The sequence below is a fragment of the Stigmatopora nigra genome, chromosome 1 (assembly GCF_051989575.1).
Source record: "Stigmatopora nigra isolate UIUO_SnigA chromosome 1, RoL_Snig_1.1, whole genome shotgun sequence".
NCBI lineage: Eukaryota > Metazoa > Chordata > Actinopteri > Syngnathiformes > Syngnathidae > Stigmatopora > Stigmatopora nigra.
The window spans coordinates 11,261,653-11,282,222 of record NC_135508.1 but is presented as its reverse complement, the minus strand read 5'-3'; the positions used below and the strand labels follow the sequence as shown (position 1 = coordinate 11,282,222).

General features: G+C 39.9%; 1 protein-coding gene and 2 non-coding genes across 5 annotated transcripts; 1 reads left to right on the top strand and 2 right to left on the bottom strand.

The window, feature by feature from the left end:
- Positions 1-444: 444 nt before the first annotated feature.
- On the bottom strand, positions 445-517 carry trnam-cau (transfer RNA methionine (anticodon CAU)). The gene has a single exon. It is a non-coding gene; the product is annotated as a tRNA-Met (tRNA).
- Positions 518-874: 357 nt separating this feature from the next.
- Positions 875-947, bottom strand: trnam-cau (transfer RNA methionine (anticodon CAU)). The gene has a single exon. It is a non-coding gene; the product is annotated as a tRNA-Met (tRNA).
- Positions 948-1,331: 384 nt separating this feature from the next.
- On the top strand, positions 1,332-20,475 carry LOC144202676 (sodium-driven chloride bicarbonate exchanger-like). Of its 3 annotated transcripts, XM_077725573.1 has the most exons (27): positions 1,335-1,610; positions 2,754-2,783; positions 7,439-7,520; positions 9,527-9,670; positions 9,760-9,901; positions 10,069-10,229; positions 10,497-10,685; positions 11,029-11,117; positions 11,626-11,783; positions 11,877-11,964; positions 12,195-12,341; positions 12,526-12,626; positions 13,560-13,734; positions 14,121-14,254; positions 14,341-14,586; positions 14,767-14,872; positions 15,060-15,221; positions 15,318-15,431; positions 15,605-15,766; positions 15,847-16,098; positions 16,174-16,242; positions 16,755-16,928; positions 17,070-17,192; positions 17,311-17,375; positions 17,464-17,568; positions 18,551-18,588; positions 19,282-20,475. In XM_077725573.1, exons 1-26 carry the CDS (start codon positions 1,563-1,565, stop codon positions 18,561-18,563), a joined length of 3,279 nt encoding a protein of 1,092 aa, XP_077581699.1. In that variant the 5' UTR covers positions 1,335-1,562; the 3' UTR covers positions 18,564-18,588; positions 19,282-20,475. The 3 variants fall into 3 exon arrangements, with proteins under 3 accessions (XP_077581683.1, XP_077581699.1, XP_077581691.1); XM_077725557.1 differs by lacking the exon at positions 18,551-18,588 and having other exon boundaries at positions 1,332-1,610; XM_077725565.1 differs by lacking the exons at positions 1,335-1,610; positions 2,754-2,783; positions 18,551-18,588 and adding an exon at positions 3,798-4,106.
- The last annotated feature ends 95 nt before the right edge of the window (positions 20,476-20,570 follow it).

The window sequence follows — 20,570 nt, the reverse complement described above, 5'->3', positions numbered from 1 at the left end:
GGGTTAGGGCTAGGGTTAGGGTTAGGGTAAGGGGTAGGGTAGGGTAGGGTAGGGTTAGGGTTAGGGTTAGGGGGTTAGGGTTAGGGGGTTAGGGTTAGGGTTAGGGTTAGGGATAGGGTTAGGGTTAGGGTTAGGGTTAGGGTTAGGGTTAGGGGTAGGGTAGGGTAGGGTAGGGTAGGGTAGGGTTAGGGTTAGGGTTAGGGTTAGGGTTAGGGTTAGGGGGTTAGGGTTAGGGGGTTAGGGTAGGGTAGGGTTAGGGGTAGGTTTAGGGGTAGGGTAGGGTTAGGGTTAGGGTTACCTGTTCATTTGACTAGGCTAGGGTTAGGGTTAGGTTTAGGGGTAGGATTAGGGTTACCTGTTCATTTGACTAGGCTAGGATAGGCTCCAGCACCCCCCGTAACCATAATGAGGATAAATAATCATTTTGCAAATTTATTAAACAAGTGCCCCGTGTGAGGCTCGAACTCACGACCTTCAGATTATGAGACTGACGCGCTGCCTACTGCGCCAACGAGGCCTGTTGCGAAATATTGGGAAAAGGTAACAATAGAAAAAATTATATTGAAACAAAACACCGTAAATATTAATGAATACTGGCATTATAAATGCTGCCTACGACTGACGCGCTGCCTACTGTGGCAACGAGGCCTGATATAAAATGCAGGAAAAGGTAAAAATCAAAAACTATATTTATTCAAAACACCGTAAATAATAATGAATACGGGCATTATAAGAGCTTCCTACTGCGCCAACGAGGCCTGACGTCAAAATGTGGTAATGGGAAGAAACAAGAACGTAATCAAAAGTAAACACCGTAAACCATAATGAATACCGGCACTATACGAGTATTGTTCAGCAAAGTTTGTAAAACAAGTGCCCCGTGTGAGGCTCGAACTCACGACCTTCAGATTATGAGACTGACGCGCTGCCTACTGCGCCAACGAGGCCTGACGTCAGATTTTGGTCAGATCGCTATGGTTGAATAACAATACTAGAAGTGTCAATTTTGCCAGAAAGAGGCGCCAAAGCACCGTCATGTTGTTCCGCAGCATCCTTCGTCACGATGCTCGACTTGTTGGTGTGCCGCATTGACTGAAATGTGGACACAAGCCCGTTATTTTATGACTTTATTGTCTTCAAATTAACATCATGTCTATTTACAGGCTCACATAGGGACGTCAGTGCGGTAAGAAACCTAGATGTGGTACCCAGACATAAATGAACAAAACAAAAAGAGCGCTCCAGTCACTCACATTTTTTCCTTATTTATGATATTTTTATTAAATACCCGCCTATGGGTGGAAGACTCATTTAATAGAGGTCTTCTCGCTCGAACCCCCTCCCCACGCTTGTGTGGGCAGGCGCAACCTCCCTCCTCCATGCGTAAAATATGTAGGGCATGCTTTGCTACCTCCATTTGAGAAAAGCCAAACTGGTAAATACAATCTGGGACGAGTGGAGGAGACGGCGAGCCATATTAGCCACCTCGTCATCGTCATCCTTGGGCAACGTCTCAAATAAAGAAGAGCAAGCAGCACATTTGGAAGGAGGAGGAGGGGAAAATGGACATTGCAGACCAGGGTGCTCAAATGGAGCCTCTGTTGCCAGCGGTAAGTCAAACGAGTTATGTTTTCATTTGTCTGAGAGGTCCTCGTTATTCTATTTTATTTTATTTTTAAGAATAATAGGCAATATGATGGATTTATTGTTTGGCCTTAAACACGTTTGAACCTGCATCCTTCGTCATCACACATGCTAGAAATGATCTTTTGAAATCTTCAAGGATGCTCTGAAATTGACATTTACAATTACAGGCCAATTCATTCATCACACCTACTAAATCCAGTGTCATTAAATCTTTAGACTGCACAATTTCGCCTGGTACTTACAGAGATGTATCATTTTAAGAACGTTTTCAATGTGTTTTGGGGAGAATTCATTTGCCTTTCGTGTGACCAACCGTGGGAAACAGAATTATCAGCCATAAATCTCATCAGATATTGCAACTCTTCAACCTAAATTGATTACGTGCTGTCAGTGTCACTAAAAACAGAGCTTTCTTTTATTCTTGAGAAATACAAATACTGCAAATGTGTCCATTTGGATCCCATGTCTAATGAGTGTACTTCATGTGTCCTCTACAACCTGCAGCTTCTTACGCAACTTGCATGCTAGCACCTTTCATATCGTTGTTCAGTCCATGCTCCTCAAAACTAGCAAGAAAACCAATGTGAAATTTCTCATATTTTCACCATTTTAGGGTTCATCTTGTTCAGGTGTTGCATGGTCAGACTTCCCACAGAGATCTGGAGCTCACTCCATTTTGTCATCTAAAGAGTGAAATAGAGAACGTATGAATTAATCATGAACCTTGGCGATAGCATCCTCTCACCAGTAATTAGGTGCTTTGATGAATGAATGAAAACTATCCACCTTACCTGGTTGAGCGCGAGGTGGGATTATTCCACTATGCTCCCATGTAGTATTGTTACATCTTCAGATGGATGTCATGAGAGTCTTTGGGAAACAGGTTTTATACAGTGCCATTTCATTATTGCATTCATTTTTAACATCACTAGCTTGTCAGGGTATGATGTCTAAGAATACTCATTTAAGCATGTTAACATTTTAGAAGATATTAGGATATTAGGGTACTATTTTAAAGGTTTATATTTCAAATTTTTTGTGTCAAACTCAGTGCATGAAGAATACGTTTTGTCTCCTCTTATTGACTGATTTTCTTTTCATTGCAGGAACAAAGCACACAAGAAAGTAAAAATGTGGTAAGTCGCTAATTTTATTCTACACACTGTTTGCATTGAGCAAGGGTTTTATTCGCTTTAATCACAATGTAATTACTTGATTACCTCCAGGAGATACAGAGCGATTACAATTAATTACTGAGAGACCTTCTTCTCCCTCTCAATGGGAAATTTTCTCAGATTTTTCCCATCCTTTATTATTGGAAATTGATTATCTTTGACTAATTAAAATGAGAAATTTGGACATTTATGTTGATATACACTGGTTGCTCCAAGAATATTCATCTGAAATGCAACTAAAAGGTCTCAGTGGGACAGTCAGGTTGAGGAGCAGTAAGGCGTCCAAAAAGGATACATCATTTGTCTTTCTATTTTTAGCCAGACCACCTTAAAGGTTGCACATTGCTTGAAAACTATATCATTGAACGTTGCAATTAAGAGACTTGAGATAAGAATGTAATATGAAAGTAATGTAACTAATTTCCACATTATTCACTTACACAAACACAGTAGGGTTTACCAACCATTACCAATAAAATATCTTGCTTCAGATAAAATACATTTTGATAATGATAAAAAAAGTTATGTTCATTCCATACATAAAAAAATTCAATGTTTGTCAGATTTTTAAAAGATATTTCGAATAAAAGGTGGCTTAACAAGGCTTACCCAAAATTATTCCTGTGTGGATACGACAAGGCTTGATCCAGAAACTCGGTTGCCAGAGTAACAGGCACAGAGTTTATCAAAAAAAGCTTGAATCATTTCAAGTTTGGCATGCTCATGAAATTGAGTGGTACCTGTGGTGTTTGTGTTTCTGAGTTAAATCCGAACATATCCTCACTTTGACAGCATTGCTCTGGTTTTTGTTCTTTTCCTTAAATGACTTGAAACTTCCGGGGACTGCAACAGTGACGCAATTGTCAATCTTAGACATGAGGTATCTAATGTGCAAGGCTGAGTGAGAAACAAGCTGTGCTCACATCACGGTGGCATCAATGATGTCACAGCTCTAATCCCTGTTGAAGGGTGGGAGTGATGGGCGGATTGCTGGATGGATGCGAGTATGAAACATTTGACCCTGGAAGAGAAGAATCACGATTCAATCAGACCTGGGTTGAGCTACCATTTTTCACTGCTCCATCTTGGTTTGAGATCTCCACATTGGATTCCAAGCTGACGTCGATGTGAGCCAAGTTATTTTCCCCGAGTGGGACACATAGCGCCTCTGACCCACTCCCCCTGCGACTGCCTGCAAAGTAAAAGGTGTTATCGACTGTCTTGTCCCGTTTTTGGGGACCCAAGATGCTCTCAGTGGACTGCAGCAAGAGATTTAGTTACCAGGTAGGACAATATTTATTTTATTTGGACAATTTTTGCCGAGGGGACAGGAGGTACGGCTTTAAACGGGAGATGCTTGACAGATGGGACTGTTCTGTTCCGAGACTGAGGCTTATGAATCCTGCACGGATGGCGGTTATTTCATTGAAATGCAAAAAGCAAATAAAGAAAATCAAATCAAAAGGAAAGAAAATAAATGTGCATTTGCCGGGATATTTTTGACAGTTTTTTTTACAAACAGAAACAATTCTATGTTCATAAATAGTGATGCTTTCAGCAGTTTTCATTGCCACGGTAACCATCTGTATGGATGGAAAAAAACATGACAACTAAAACCACTCGCCAATTGCCGAGGCCCTTTCAGCCGCTGATAATCCATCTCTCTCTCTTTGCAAACCACAAAACATGCTGTATGTAAGTGTTGCATTGTGCAGCTTGGAAGGAAATAGATTGGCACCCATTTCTCTCTCTCTGACAAGATACACTTACCTTGACTATATTTCACAAGATTGCCTTTCTTTTTACTATGCAAACCTATTGTTATGGAATTTTATATGGGAGCTATACTATACTTTCAAAGTTGGAACAACAATAGTAATTTAACCTTCATTATGTTGCTCCGCAGGGAACATCAATGAATAGCCTGCTGCCTTAAAATTAGGTCACATGTTGTACCTGCTTCCCAGAGAGCTACATGATATTGTGACGGGATTACTCATAAGAACTTGTGTGACATTCATGATTTGAATAGACCAGCTTGAGGTTCTTTGAAGGGGATAGCATATGGAAAATAATTTTTAAATATCCTGAGTACAAATAGCTGGATACAGGGATTTAAAACAACTTTGTTACTTATTGAAAGTAAGTGGGTCATTTGGTGCTGATTGCTATAAAATAGTGGGACTACTTTACATGAAATCAAATTTACAAGCATAGAACTTGGGAGCTTTATTGAGTGAAGATTGTCTCACCACAGTCACATGAATTCCAATTTGTGGTCAATGGGCTGTTCAGATTTAAGTCACATTCCAGAGAAATGAAACTACATACCCAGATCAGATTTGAAAATATCGCCTTTAATGCAATTTCATCCATTTTGACTATAATGAAAGAACCATATGTCAGATTTAAAGCAAATATTTCATTTGATTTTTATAAAAATACTCATTCATTCATTTCCTATTCTGCTTATCTTCACAAACATTATAAATATGCATTTGTCAGGTAACCAATTCAGAGTGTCCCCATTCATACATCGATGAAATCAGCAATCTAAAAAATATATATCTTACCATCAATCAACTTCAGTGTATCATAAAAATTCAACACAAAACACAGGTGCAGTGTACAGATTGTGAATTGTGTCTTGTTCATTTTCCCTGTGTGCCAATGTATGCTCAAACACAGGAAGTGAAGCATCATGACCTTCAAGAGCGGAAACTGACTGACATTGGACTCAGCTTGGGGTCGTTTTTTTTCCACACTTAAACTGAAAATATTATCTCTGTGAATGCAGAGTATTTGATTCAATTCTGTAGTGATCGTACCAGTGGTCATGATGTGACGGCTGGTCGGCAAATAATTCTTCCAGAGTGATGGACTGTACACACAGGGACACGTGAGCATGTCTCTTAATCACGCTTGGTCGCATGCCCACCCCTCCTCCACCTCATCCATCCCAACTCCCAATGCAGTCTTGCCTACGTGCTCTCTGCCCTCCCATGAAGCCAGCATCAGAACAGAAGGAACACACTAAAGAATTCAGAATTCGTTTCTTCCGACCCCGCCATAGTTTTTTTTATAATATTTTTTCTGGTGGGGGTATTCAAAAGTCTGTCATATCGAACAGAGGTTGCTGTATCATCACAGACTAAAAATAGATGCAAAGGCTTGTTGAGATTCTGCTCTATTATGACATAATACTAGGAATGCAGTGAGATGTGAATTTTTAATATGATTTTTTTGTACATTTGGCAAAGTATAGAGGCATAAAGTGGATGCATATTAAGTCAGATCAAGTGTAACTTCATTCCAATAACAAGGTGCAGAATAGTCTGGAAACAGATTGTAGGCATTCCGTTTCTTTTCATTTGATGTAAAGGTGATGGTCGTCAGTTTAAATTTATTAAGTGATTGATGGTTTTGTCGCTTGTTAATTGTGTAGCAGTAAACACTGGTTTATATGACAAACTAGAATGTTGCAAAAATAGCAATATAATGTATTTTATCAAACCTGTATGAATTTTATTGATAGCTGGCTGTCTGTGCATATTCCTAAAGGTGTCTGTGATTTGTGACTGTGTGAGTGAGTCAAGGAGGCCAAGTTAAGGAGGAGCATGAATGATAGTGAAGTCCCAATGTCCCAATGTTCATTCAATGCCACTGCATTAGTAATACTGTACTGCGTCTAGGCAGCAAACTCTTTTGACCTTATGGCTGGCTCATCACGCACGTGCTCGTCCGTGTGTGAGAGTGTGTCGTGCCACCATTTCACTTGCCTTTTAATCTTTTGGGGATCAGCGTCAGATGGTCAGCAAGAGCCATCCTGGGCTTGTCACTACGCACGGCCTGTGTACTTTTACTTTAATTTCACAATGCAGGCAAACAATATTGAGTGTACAAGTAACTACTCAACCAAAATACGTATGAGTATTATTCAAATAAAGGTTTAGTTTCTTAAAGGTGACCTTCCAGTCTTTTTACATTTAAAAAAAGAAGTCTGTTTATTTATTTAGTCATTCATTCCTCTTCCATTCCGCCCATCCACGAAAGGCTTGTGGGGACTGCTGGAGCCTAACCCAACTGTCTTCTGGCCAAAGGAAGACTACACCCAAGATTGGTCACCAGTCAGTGGTAGGGCACAGAAAGAGAGACAAACAACCACTTTGGTGGGAATTGAACCCAGACTTGACGCACCAAAACCAGATGGAAGAACCACTACACCATCGGGTGGCTCGGTTTGTCTAATAAATGTAATATTGCAGAAAAGTGTGAACTGTGCAGTATCCATTAGGATAAGCGTGAACTTCTTAGCCAAGGTGGTTGTTATTAATGATCAATGGCTCTTGTCAGTCCTGGGAAGTGCATTTATTTATCAAGCTTTTCAAAGCACATCGAAGAGTGCATGATGACCCTGAACAAGAGAAAGTGCCTTTCAAAAACGGATTGGCGGGCTCTGTTGTTATGGCTACAGCTGGTGATACAGAATCTAAGCTTTGGACATGCTGACATATGTTTCGCTTTGTAAGAAGAGTGAGAGTTTGAAAGATTTTAGTTTCATTCTAATTCCTAATAGACTTGAAATCATACCTTGTTCATTTGTGTGTTTGTGCCAGAGGACAGATGAGGAGGCAGTGGTGGACCGTGGCGGAACTCGTTCCATGCTGAACACCAACTTTGAGAAGGAAGAACTAGAAGGTAAAACATCAACGTTAGTGTCAAGCAGAGTTAGCAACATTTGTTTCAACCATACTATAAAATGTTATATCGTACCTTTTCATTTAGATTTTTGCATGTCCAACTAAAAATGGCCATGGTTTCATTTCAATGTGATCGAAGCAATTTATCTATTTCTATGCTTGAGTAGTTTAAATGTAATGCCTGTTCTGCTCAGCCAGCTGTTTGATAAAATGACAAGATACTTTTCCCCACCCACAAATCGACTGACATGATCAATTAGTAGTTTAGAACCTTATCATTAAAGCCTTTTTGATTAAAGGTTTTGTGGTGGAGTTGTATCGATCCATCATCAGACAAATTGAGTCCACATTGACGTGTCATCCAATTGCTTGAGCCTGCCTTCTATTTGCAGTAAATCAGTGGCTTTGTCATATTCACAGGCAAAGAAGGGAGCCAGCCATCATATGAAATAGAATGTCCAGCCTTCTGGGCTTTCCTCTCTAGTAATTATTCTGTCTGCATTTGTTGCAGTGGGAGCTTGACCTTAAAGACATAAAGGTCATTAATAATGAAGAAGATATGTTTGAAATTCATTCCAAAAATTGTCCTGATGAAAGTTAACGTTTCCTCTCTTTTCTTATGTTGCTCCACATATATAAAAGCAATGGGGAATGACTAAATATTCACTCTTTTGTGTACAATAATTCTTATTTTAAGATGAAAGATATGTTTCTAGTACATTTATATGATGAGTATAGTTTAAAAAAATGCGAAATTAATATTGTAAAATGCATCATGTGGACTGATTTGTTTTATTGGTCGTCCTGGCACCTAACGGTGCAGAAGGCAAGAACAGGGCATCCACAGTTCTCTGACCACTCATCTGAAGGCCAGGACAGGGTGGGTGGTTGGAGGGGAGTGCAGTAATGGCCAGTCAGCTCGACTGCAGTGAAAAAGAGGAGACAGTCAACTCAGATTATCTTCACACCAACCTTGTGCATACATGCTTAACTCCTGCACGCACAAGTGCACTGGAAAATATGTTTGTGATGCTTTTTGGAGGTGCTGCTGTTTGTAAATATTATGAATAATGTATAAAGATTGTTTAGAAAGGGAGTTTTTGTTCGATGCATACCATAATCTCACAATTTGGTAGTGATATGATCGTACATTGTTGACTTGCGTTCACCCTTTTTGAAATTTAATCGTGATCAGTCCCAAGATTGGGAAGAAGCAGTAAGACATTGCCATTTTGATTATTTCTGTGTTCTTTGCCTACTGCTTTGCTATTGTGAGTAGCCATAGAGAAGAAAAAGGAAATGGCGAAATTGTTGTCGTTTGATAGTTACGTCATCGGCCTCTGCATTTGAAGTGGAACATTACCGTTGCTGATTTGGTCGGTAGGCGGTAAATTACTGGGTAATGTCAAACTAAGAAGAGTCGGCAGATTCTACTCATACATAAACATTGTCATGTTACTAGACTTTGGAGCATATCTGTAAGGGTCTTAAGTGACAGTGCTAAAACACTTAGGAGGAACAGACATTTATAAATAAAAGAGGAAGCAATGTATTTACATCAATACGATAACAATACACAGCCAAAAATTCGTCATCAGATGTGAAAAATCTATTAATCTTACCAGATATCTTACAGTAGTTCAGTCATTATTATATATTTATATGTATTATATTTCAGCATAATGCTGTGCAGTGTCCAGGCCACGTACATTTGAATCTGTTAATATGTCATGTTTTTTTGTGAAGCACAATATGATAGAAAATACAGGGCAAACATATTTTTTGTTTTGATTTTGTGGAGAGGCTTGACCAGAATAGAGTTATTTCCATTCATCTACATTGATAACATTGCATTGAGTTACTAATATCTAGAATATGGTCATGGAACAACCTAAACCTGTGCACCTCTATATATGGAAATTGATTTTTCCAGTGTACAATACTTGATAGCTTGGTTTTGTCTGACTTACCAGCATCAGAGATTTTCCTTTTTGCTGAATCCAGGTCATCGTACTTTGTACATTGGAGTACATGTTCCTCTGGGTCGAAGATCTCATCGCCGCCACCGCCACCACGGTCACAGACATAGGAAGCGGTCCAAGGAGAGGGACTCCACGGCTGATGATGGACGAGAATCCCCATCACACAGTCAGTCTCTCTTCGTCCATTACATTGGCCTCTCACTGCTAAAATAGCAGAAATGAACGCTTGTTCTCCACCTTTGTTTTCTGCTGCAGCCAACACACCAGCTCAGAGGGTGCAGTTTCTGTTGGGAACAGAGGATGGCGATGAGGAACATATCCCACACGCCCTGTTCACAGAGCTTGACGAAATCTGCCTCAGAGAGGGCGAGGATGCCGAATGGAAGGAGACGGCCAGGTGACACTGATTTTGTTGCATCACATCCTGCAATAGTTGCCCGGGTGGCAGAAAATTGCTCATTTGAACTGGAAAGCATGGCACAAAATGGTTGTGTTTGGTTTCCACTAGCATTGATTGATATTTTACAGATCTTACATAGATTATGTGTGTGTATGTATGTTTAGGTGGCTAAAGTTTGAGGAGGACGTCGAGGATGGCGGTGAGCGATGGAGTAAGCCCTATGTGGCCACGTTGTCTCTACATAGTCTGTTTGAGCTCCGTAGCTGCATAATGAACGGCACTGTGATGCTGGACATGAGAGCAAATTCACTGGAGGAGATTTCAGGTAAAACAATTATTTGAAAAGAACAATTTTGCAGTTCATGGTTTCTGAATTGGATCCCTCTCTGATTCTGAAAGAATGTATTTTGAATGGTTTCAAAGTACCTAAAAAATACAAGGCAGCCCGCGGTTGGCCTTCGGTATGAGTTTGAGCGTGAATGATTGTCTGTCTTCTTGTGCCTTGTGATTGGGTGGCCACCATTTCAGGGTCTGACTAGTGCCCAAAGTCAGTTAGGAAACAAAATCAAGCCCACCTTGCGTAATCTTTCAGATATGGTCCTGGATCAGCATGAGGTGTCCGGGCCCCTGGGTCAAGATGCTCGGAGGAGGATCCGCGAGGCACTGCTCAAACAGCATCACCACCAAAACCACAAAAAGCTTGCCAATCGCATTCCGATTGTTCGCTCTTTTGCTGACATCGGGAAGAAGCAATCAGAGCCTCATTCTATGGATAAAAATGGTATGTGTTAGAGATATACATCCCAATGAAACGTACGCTCTACATTCAATATTTAGTAAGAGCGCAGTATGAATGAGTCTGTCTTATCAAGATAGCCTGTATGGCAAACAAAAGGGCACGCCAACATCTCTGAACATTGCCTGTTTGCTTTTCTGTTTGAAAAATCACAAGGTATTTGGCAACACTATTAATCCACACTGGTCACCATTAGCAGTTTTATGACGTGGTTGAAAGTGCTGAGCACACAAGTGATTGCTTGACTATCTAAACAATTAGTAACGTCTCCTAATCTTCTTTTTTTCTGACATCGTTGGTTGACTTAAAATGAGTGCTCTCTTGACAGGCCAAACAGTTTCATCCCAGGCACAGTCAGCCACCACTGAGGCCAAACAGGATGTCAGTAGAGAAAACAGTGCTGTCGACTTTAGCAAGGTGAGCCACTGCTGGTTCTGCTATTTATCTGAGGAAAGTGAGAGCAGGTCAAATTATTTATTTAGGGTTTGGTACCATGTGAAATGGTCAACTTTTAAATCGTATCCTGGGAAAATGGACAAAATGTAACAGATAGAGTAGACTACTTACATAAAAGCCTATTCACTGACTTATACCCACTCGCATGATAGAATTCAAATCTGACTGAGATTCGTTTATCCATCCAGACTAGTGATGCTTCATTTTTGACTTTTGATCCAATCCCGATACCTGACTCAGGCTATCTGTCGATAAAGACACAATTCCAATAATAGATTTTTTCCTTTTACTATTTACACAGGCCTCACTTTTTGAAAAATCCATATAATTTTTGGCTTATTTTAACAAAAAAGTAAAGTATTTAAATTCTTTCACAGATCTTTGACACTAGACTCATTTAATGTAAGCACCTAAAAGCCTTAATTCACTTCAATCTCTGTCATAATCAAAGAAATGTATTTTTTTTTAGATCGACCTTCACTTCATGAAGAAGATCCCGCCTGGTGCCGAGGCCTCCAATATCCTGGTTGGAGAATTGGAGTTTCTAGAGCGTCCCGTGGTGGCCTTTGTTCGCCTGGCACCAGCTGTGCTTCTCAGCGGCCTGGCTGAGGTTCCCATAACCACCAGGTTGCTCTTGCTGAACTTTATGTTTCTTCTTGGACAGATGATCTAGTTCACTCATTGACTCTGCCCTCTATTTGCTCCCTATGTATTTCACAGGTTTCTTTTCATTCTGCTCGGCCCCCTAGGGAAAGGTCCACAGTACCATGAAATTGGACGGTCGATTGCAACCCTGATGACAGATGAGGTGAAGCATTTGCCTGGTCACTATAAGAGCTGTAATAATCATGGATTTGGTTGTTTTCTTGAGCGCAAGCTGTACTTTAAAAATGTTGCCAAAAATGAAAGTCGGCATGCTGTGATGATCATTAGGATTTTGCACAGTGCAACTATTATTTATGCCAGATGTTGCTTTTCCATCCTAGAGACGAAATGGAATAAAAGTTTATTTATTAAAAGAGCATTTTCCCCTCGCAGGTTTTCCATGATGTGGCATATAAAGCCAAAGACAGAAATGACCTAGTGGCAGGTATTGATGAGTTCTTGGACCAAGTTACAGTGTTACCCCCTGGAGAATGGGATCCCTCCATCAGAATAGAACCGCCCAAAAATGTGCCCTCTCAGGTAAACAATGGTATTTTTTCTATAGTGTAATAGTTTGGAAGTTTGACAAAGATTCCTTCATCCCAATGTTTAGTGTGCGTAACAAAAATATGAAATTGGATGCTTAATTACCTTCTAGAGGAAGGGACATTTTCCTGATTTTTCTCTTTGTTGTTTTAAAGAAATTTGTCCTTTAATCATACAGGAAAAGCGAAAGATTCCTCCTCTACCAAATGGAGTTACAGATCTTGCTGAGGCAGGGGATCATGGAGGTCATGACGGCCCCGAGCTTCAACGCACTGGAAAGTAAGTAGACGAGAAAAAAAAACCACGATCATTCTTGCGGGACATAGATGTATCCTATGTCTTGACTTGTTGTGACTTATTTGGCTCATCTGACACCATTCGACGGGGTACTTTGTAATCAACTTGTAGACTTAGCAGCATCTGTGGAGTATTACATTACACAGCAGATGCTATTGACTGTGACCACCAGGCATGTCTGTTGTATTATTTAGTGTGCTATATGGTCACTTATGTAAAAATGTGTTGCCTTTAAGAAAATAGATGTGACGTTTGTGGAAGAGAAAATTCAGTATAGGATTGGAATGAGGAATCATGCACAAGCTCACAATTAAGACTTAAAAATGAATGCCTAAGTGAATTTAAATTATTGTCATCACCATCTTTTGGCATGGGTATTTCTGAAATTGAGTTTGTAAGTCCCTCGAAATGTCACACAGGCATTTTTGAGCTCAAACTGTATGTGTTTTGGGTCCAAGTTGTCATCACGTGGCTATCATTTCATTGTTTTGTTATAACACTTTATGATTTGCAAATCAAAGCACTGCCTGCCTTCACTCAGACATGATTGGATTGTGCGATTAGATGTGTGGAGTTGTCAGTGTGACATTGCAGTAACAATTGCATAACCAATCTCCAAGCGGGGAGTCTTGGGTGTTGAACTTCTCACTCCATCATTTTCTCACATCAGCACCTACACTGTGTGAAAAAATGTCAAATTGGCTTTAAAGCACTTACAACATTATCTTAAATAGAGCAAGAATATGAATTGAATATTGGATTCATGACAAACGACCTGAAGCAGTGTTGTGAAGTATTTTTAATCCTGCTCCCAAGCTTAGAATTTGACATTGACCCATAGGTAATATTCCATTAACTCTATACTAAAAGTTTTTTGGGAAGCAATATTTTCAAAATGTGTTTCTCTCCATCTAGGTTCTTTGGCGGTTTTATCCTAGACATCAAGCGGAAGGCCCCTCACTATCTTTCTGATTACACGGATGCCATTAGCTTGCAGTGTCTGGCCTCATTCCTCTTCCTTTACTGTGCTTGCATGTCACCTGTCATCACCTTTGGAGGTCTATTGGGTGAGGCTACTGAAGGGCGTGTGGTAAGAGCATCCTTTTAAAAAGAAAAAAAAAACATAGTCCACCCATATTTGAATGACTATGACTATTACTGGTGTCTACTTTAGTACCTTCTTTTACATCTGGTGGTATGTTTTACTACAGTGTAGGCACACAAGCCTCAACTCGGGCTTCTGTGTCCAAAAAACAAAAACAAAAAAAAACACTGAACATAAAAAAGTGTTAAAAAAAATTACAACGTAGCAGAAAAAAATATCTGTGATATAGCAGGGTAACACTGTATGTTACATAATAAATGGGAATTCACCAAACTATAGTAGGTGAACTTTAGCAACATTTGGTTACCCTCCAAGCATTACTTATGAGATAATTTGCGATAATACTGTGTTTTACCCATTCATGTTTTCAGAGTGCCATCGAGTCCTTGTTTGGGGCTTCCATGACTGGAATTGCGTACTCACTTTTTGCTGGCCAGCCACTAACAATTCTTGGCAGCACTGGTCCGGTTCTTGTATTTGAGAAGATCCTCTTCAAGTTCTGCAAGTGTGTCATTTGCTTTGAATATATAAAGTTCTCACAGTTGGACTTTCTATCAAAGTGATGCTATTTCTACAACATGCTTTTTTCAGAGAATATGGCCTCTCCTACCTCTCCCTAAGGGCCTGCATAGGCCTTTGGACATCCTTTTTCTGTCTCCTGCTTGTGGCCACAGACGCCAGCTCGCTGGTTTGTTATATCACTCGGTTCACAGAGGAAGCCTTTGCTGCCCTTATCTGCATCATCTTCATTTACGAGGCCCTGGAGAAACTAGTTCACCTGGGCGTGCACTACCCCATCAATAAAAACAACAACCTGCAGAAACTAACACAGTATTCGTAAGTGTCCTATATACTTATTGCCTTCATCATCAAGAAAAAAATACTTTTACGTGCTGCAAAAAAATCAGTTTTAACACAATACCATCCCCAAAATTAGAGATTGTTTTCTAAGTACAAAATGTTCTGATTCTAAATTATGAAGAGTTAATAAAAGATGGAAAACCTTGCATTCTATAGATGCATTTGTGTGGAGCCCGGGAATCCCAGTAATGAGACTCGTCTGTTCTGGGAGGAGAGGAACATCACAGCTTCGGAGGTCAACTGGACCATGCTGGAAGTTAAGGTAAATAAATCATCTTTAAACTTACTAATTGGGGTGGCTCGCAAAATCCTGTCCCTCAGACCTCATCATGAGAAAGTAAACTATGTGTGCAAGGCCAATATAGAATTTAGCTTTACGCCTCACTAAATGGACACGTTTGCCATCATTACATCACTTTCATCCTCATGGTGTCCTTTGGTGCCAGTAGGAGTGCGAAGAGCTGCACGGAGAGTTCTTGGGCAGCGCGTGTGGACCCCATGGCCCTTACATTCCTGACGTCCTATTCTGGTGTGTGGTCCTCTTCTTCTCTACCGTCTTCATGTCTGCCTTCCTCAAAGAGTTCAAGACAAGGCGCTACTTTCCTACAAAGGCCAGTAATGCTGTAACCCCACAAGTGGTCTAGCTACACTATGAACCATTCTTTTTTTTAATCTTGAAGTGGATATTGTACATTTTTTGTTTTCAGGTGCGAGCCATCATCAGTGATTTTGCAGTCTTCATTACCATCCTTACCATGGTTCTGGTTGACTATGCTCTGGGCATTCCTTCACCAAAGTTACAAGTTCCTAGCAAGTTTAAAGTAAGTTTCATCCAATCTATCTGAACAAAATATTAAAAATTAAAAAGGGTAGAAGCATGCACTTCTATAGTCTTTTTTGCACTAAAGCATGTTGTTGTTGAAGGATGTATTCAATGATTTGACTCTCTTAAGCTTCAAATAACAAACTAACAAACTGTCCTAATGACTTTTAGCCAACCAGAGATGATCGTGGCTGGATCATCAACCCCGTGGGTCCCAACCCCTGGTGGACCACCATCATCACCTTCCTTCCTGCTCTGTTGTGCACAATCCTCATTTTCATGGACCAACAGATCACAGCTGTTATTATCAACAGGAAAGAACACAAACTGAAGGTATATCTACGCTCCCCTGCAAATAACTTTAAAAGTACTTCTCCGACTGAAGGGTAAACTGTTATGTATTGGGCTTTCAGAAAGGCTGTGGCTACCATCTTGACTTGTTTGTGGTTGGGGTGATGCTGGGCGTGTGCTCTGTGATGGGCCTACCATGGTTTGTGGCTGCCACCGTGCTCTCTATCTCTCACGTCAACAGCCTGAAGTTAGAATCCGAATGCTCCGCACCGGGAGAGCAACCCAAATTTTTGGGCATCCGAGAACAGCGCTTCACTGGTCTTATGATCTTCACCCTAATGGGTTGCTCAGTCTTTATGACATCTGTGTTGAAGGTCAGAACAAAATAATCAAAACTTATTCTACACTGTAAGTATGGAGACTTTACAATTTGTTTTTGTTTTTTCTAGTTTATCCCCATGCCTGTTCTGTATGGAGTGTTTCTCTATATGGGGGCATCCTCCCTGAGAGGCATTCAGGTGAGTTCTGGGAGTCTTTGAGACCTTTTTGTTGCCCAATGTACATTCGATTGCTAACCTTCAATAAGGTAATAGTCCGACAGTAATTCACTCATTCAAATCTCATGCCGTTTATCCTCATGAGGCTCATGTGGGTCAAAATTCCCAAACATGAAGTCAAAATCTAATGAGAGGAAAAACAAGAAAATACATAGTTACGAATGGAAAAGGTCAAAATATTACAAAAAAAGGAGAAATACTTAAAAAATACAGAAACCATTTTTTCATTAGAACATATTGGGGTTTGTTTTTTAGTACAAATAGTTCTTAAGCATTTCTACAAGATGCAAATGTACTAAAAATGTTAGGAATTGGAATTGTCTGCCAACCAGGCATCTCCTGCCAATAGTTGACTAAGAAAGGCTCCATTTCTCCAATCAATGGATGAAAAAGTTACATATAAATATAACTTACAGTGCTTCTTTTGCACATCATAGCATTTGATGAATAATTACTGACCTCTCTGTTGGCAGTTCTTTGACCGTCTAAGGTTGTTTGGAATGCCGGCCAAGCACCAGCCTGACTTCATTTACCTCCGCCACGTTCCTCTGAGGAAGGTACACCTCTTCACCATCGTCCAACTCAGCTGTTTGGTGCTGCTTTGGGTTATAAAGACCTCCAAGGCGGCTATAGTTTTCCCAATGATGGTAAGAAAGAATGGCATATTTTTTGAGACACTGCAAATTATTGCATATCAACATAATGTATGGCTAAACATTGAATTGAGCACCATAAAATGCTTGTCAAAATTTGTACATACGGTTTGAGTTGTGTTTCTCTTACACAAGGTCTTGGCACTGGTCTTCATCCGGAAGCTCTTAGACTTAATCTTCACTAAGAGAGAACTGAGCTGGTTGGATGACTTGATCCCAGAGTGGAAGAAGAAGAAGCTAGAAGATGCTGAGCAAGAGGTGCGGTAAAGAAAAACTGAGAAAGAACTGCGTCCTTGTCTTGGACTTAACACCGACCCGACTCCTTTATGTAAGCGTACTTTGACTGCTCCTGATGTTCAGTTCTGTCTTTACCTAGGAGGACCACAGCATTATTGCAGAGGAAGAAGGCATTGTGCAGGTGCCACTTGAGGAACATTACAAGTATGTTTAAAGGTCGATGTGTAACTAGCACTCCCACACACCCGATGCTAAAGTTTGTATTTTTCCCCACGCAATGATTCATCTTAAGGAGCGATCCTGCTACAGTGAACATCACTGATGAGATGTCAAAAGGCTCCTTTGGGAATGTTTGGAAGAGTGTCAATCCTGGGGAAAAAGAGCCCACCACTAAAAGGTATGGAATTAAAAACAAAAGCTTATAAATGGAATATTGTATTTTTGTATATGTATTTAGGACCAAGCATATCGATTGAATGCATAGTATTTACAATCAGTCAATTTAAATGCCTGTACTTGTGTCTTTACTGGATTCAATTGTTATGTTATTTTGTTCTTTAACTATTGTTAAAAGGAATCAAACATTTGTTGTAATATCCAACTGGTGGTTCAGTGGTTCTTTAGCCTGAATATAGTGTGGGCAGTGTGGGATCGCTTCCCACCTGGTGGTGGTGTGACTGTGAATGGTTGTATGTGTGCCCTATGATTGACTGGCGACCAATCTAGGGTGTAGTCTGCCTTTCACCTTAAATCAGCTGGGATAGGCACCAGCACTCCATGACCCTGTCTAGGATAAGCACAGTTGAAAATGAAAAAATCTATACTCATTTTTTCTAGTCATATTTATTGGCCTGGGTGAAGGAAGCCATAGTATTTTGGTACTACTCTAAAGATTATTTCTATTTTATGATCCATCTGGTCTCAAAGACTATAACATTTTTGTGCGGACTAGAGGCTGACACGAGAATAGAGTTGACCCTCCCATTCCCTCCCACCTTTAGAGAGATTAACCTTGCTCCCTCTCAATCATTAGTGGAAGAACCCGACTTCCTCTCATTCCCACTACAAGTGGAGAATCCCACAGAATTCCATTATTACCCTCCTTTTACCTCCAGCCAATCCGGCACTGTTTTGCTTACTTTATATGCATTTTTGCACACCTGTCGACTTTGTTTTCATATTTCCCACTCCCCAATGACTTAGACTCCAGCTTCTGAACCCCAACCTATGATTAGTAGTGAAATTCCCTCCCATCACGAAAAGATGTCAGCCTCTAGTGTGGACATGACCTAAGAAGCCCTGTCCTTATGCTTGTCCGGCCTGTAGACTAACGTAGAATCTCCTGCATTGCCTCCCTCTGCCTCATTCCATCCCTCAAGCTCCCCTTCATAACCTCTCAGGAGCTAAGAAGCCAAAGGTGAGTCTTGAATCCTATCTTGTTTAGGGTTCCGAATAGCTGCAAGTTTATAGACCCAGTCGTTGGCAAAACATACTTTTGTTTTGAAAATCTACACACTTGGCATGGGCACACAACTGTCCATACTTTTTGGACTTTTGCATGTTGCAAAGTATACGCTGATGTGCAAGTTATTGACTTTTTGGTGTGCCTTGCATGACTCACACGATAACATTGGAGCTATGAATGTTAAACGGTGGCATGCTGTGAATTTAATTCACTTGAACATATGAAGCAGTCAGATAGAACAATTATCAAAAGAGTTGAACAAACTAAATGAAAATAAAAGAACTACATAGTGATACAACCCTATTTGCAACATTTATCGGAGCACAAAAACAGGCACATGCTATATTCTATATTTTGTCACAAAAATATTATAATATGAGATTTTTGAGTGGATATTGAACTAATTAAATGTTCTATGTGAATGCTAAAAAATATAAAGCTCTCTATATATCAATTTTAGCAAATCTTCGTTGCACGTGCTTTCATAGCCACTAGAGGGCGTGTTTGCATGACACCTTGGCACTGTAGTGGCAGTTGTGCTGTGTACCCAGTAATAATCTTATTTTTGTCCTTGGAAACTACAGAAAATGTCCTTTTCAGACACTTTAATGTATCGTTGTTTGTTTTTCCGCCCAACCTGCACAGTTTGCCCAAGAGTGTTGAGAAGCGGCACAAGCGTCGGCGGCACAACAAGAGCTTAGACCGGGAGACAAGTTTGTGATGATGCAGATTGGCAGACATCGCCATCATTTTGTCTGATTTGTTTCATTGAAAAAAAAACTGTGCCACACTCCACCACCTTTGTACTGTGATACACTGTTTTTTGTTATGCGTGTTGTGTGCAACTTGTGTAAAAAAAACACGAAACAGCATCGGCAACTATATTAAAGAGTAACTTGCACGTTTGCGTGAAACCAGCAACAAAAACGGGCCAATTAAAGGACACATTTTGACAAATGTTTTAATTCTATTTTATATGTATTTATGTTTTGAAAATTCTTTAACATTTATAAAATCCTGCCTCAGCAAAATTGTTTAACTGCTTACGTAATATACTATATTAAAACATTATTGTAGAATGTAGGATTTATTGTATGTGAAAAGTGTGTCTTAAAGCAAATTTACTTTTGATTTGAGCGGAGAAATATATCTCATATACTTTATTTTTGGGGCGACATTACAGCTGTTTTTCTTCTTCTTTGTACATCTTTTTGGTTATCATAATAACTTCACCTCCTTTGTCTTTTCTCCTTCGTCCACCATTGCTAATTTTTAGAGTGGCTTGTACATGAAACAAATCTTTACCGCTTTTATCTTGTCAATATGTGCCATCCACGGACCTACGGTCTTCTGTGTTGTGTTTGAATTCAAGCCAGTTTTTAAAGACACCATTAGCACTTTTAGGGATGCAATAATGTTTTTTTTTTTCTGCAAAGGGCAACCTGTAATTTGTGCTGAACAGTCTTTACAATATATAATGCATACTGTATATTTGATTTCACTCAGTGTTACTAATATCCAACTAAAATTGATGTCCAAGGCAGTTTTCTGATGTTAGCCGTTTCTTTCGCTATTGTCTAATGCTTCTCTGAAAGCTTAATAAGAGGTCAAAATAATATCAATTCCACATATTTTGACTGCAACTGTGTAAGTCCAATTTTGATTTTTGCCTTAAACTTTTAATAGACGATAGCCATGTGTTTCTGGTTGTTAATTCTGACTGCAGATTGTGATGTAATCAGGTCCGATTTGATGTTAAATTGTAGTTTTGTTCAGCAGAATGATAAAGGATACGATCAAGGGTGTCTATAAAAATTTCAATAAACCCGTATGAAATGATCCATTTTTCCAGAAAGTTTTTTTGCAATAAAAGTGTGCAAACGTGAGGTAACAGATGAAACTTTGATTGAAAATAGAAAACATTTATTTTCCAG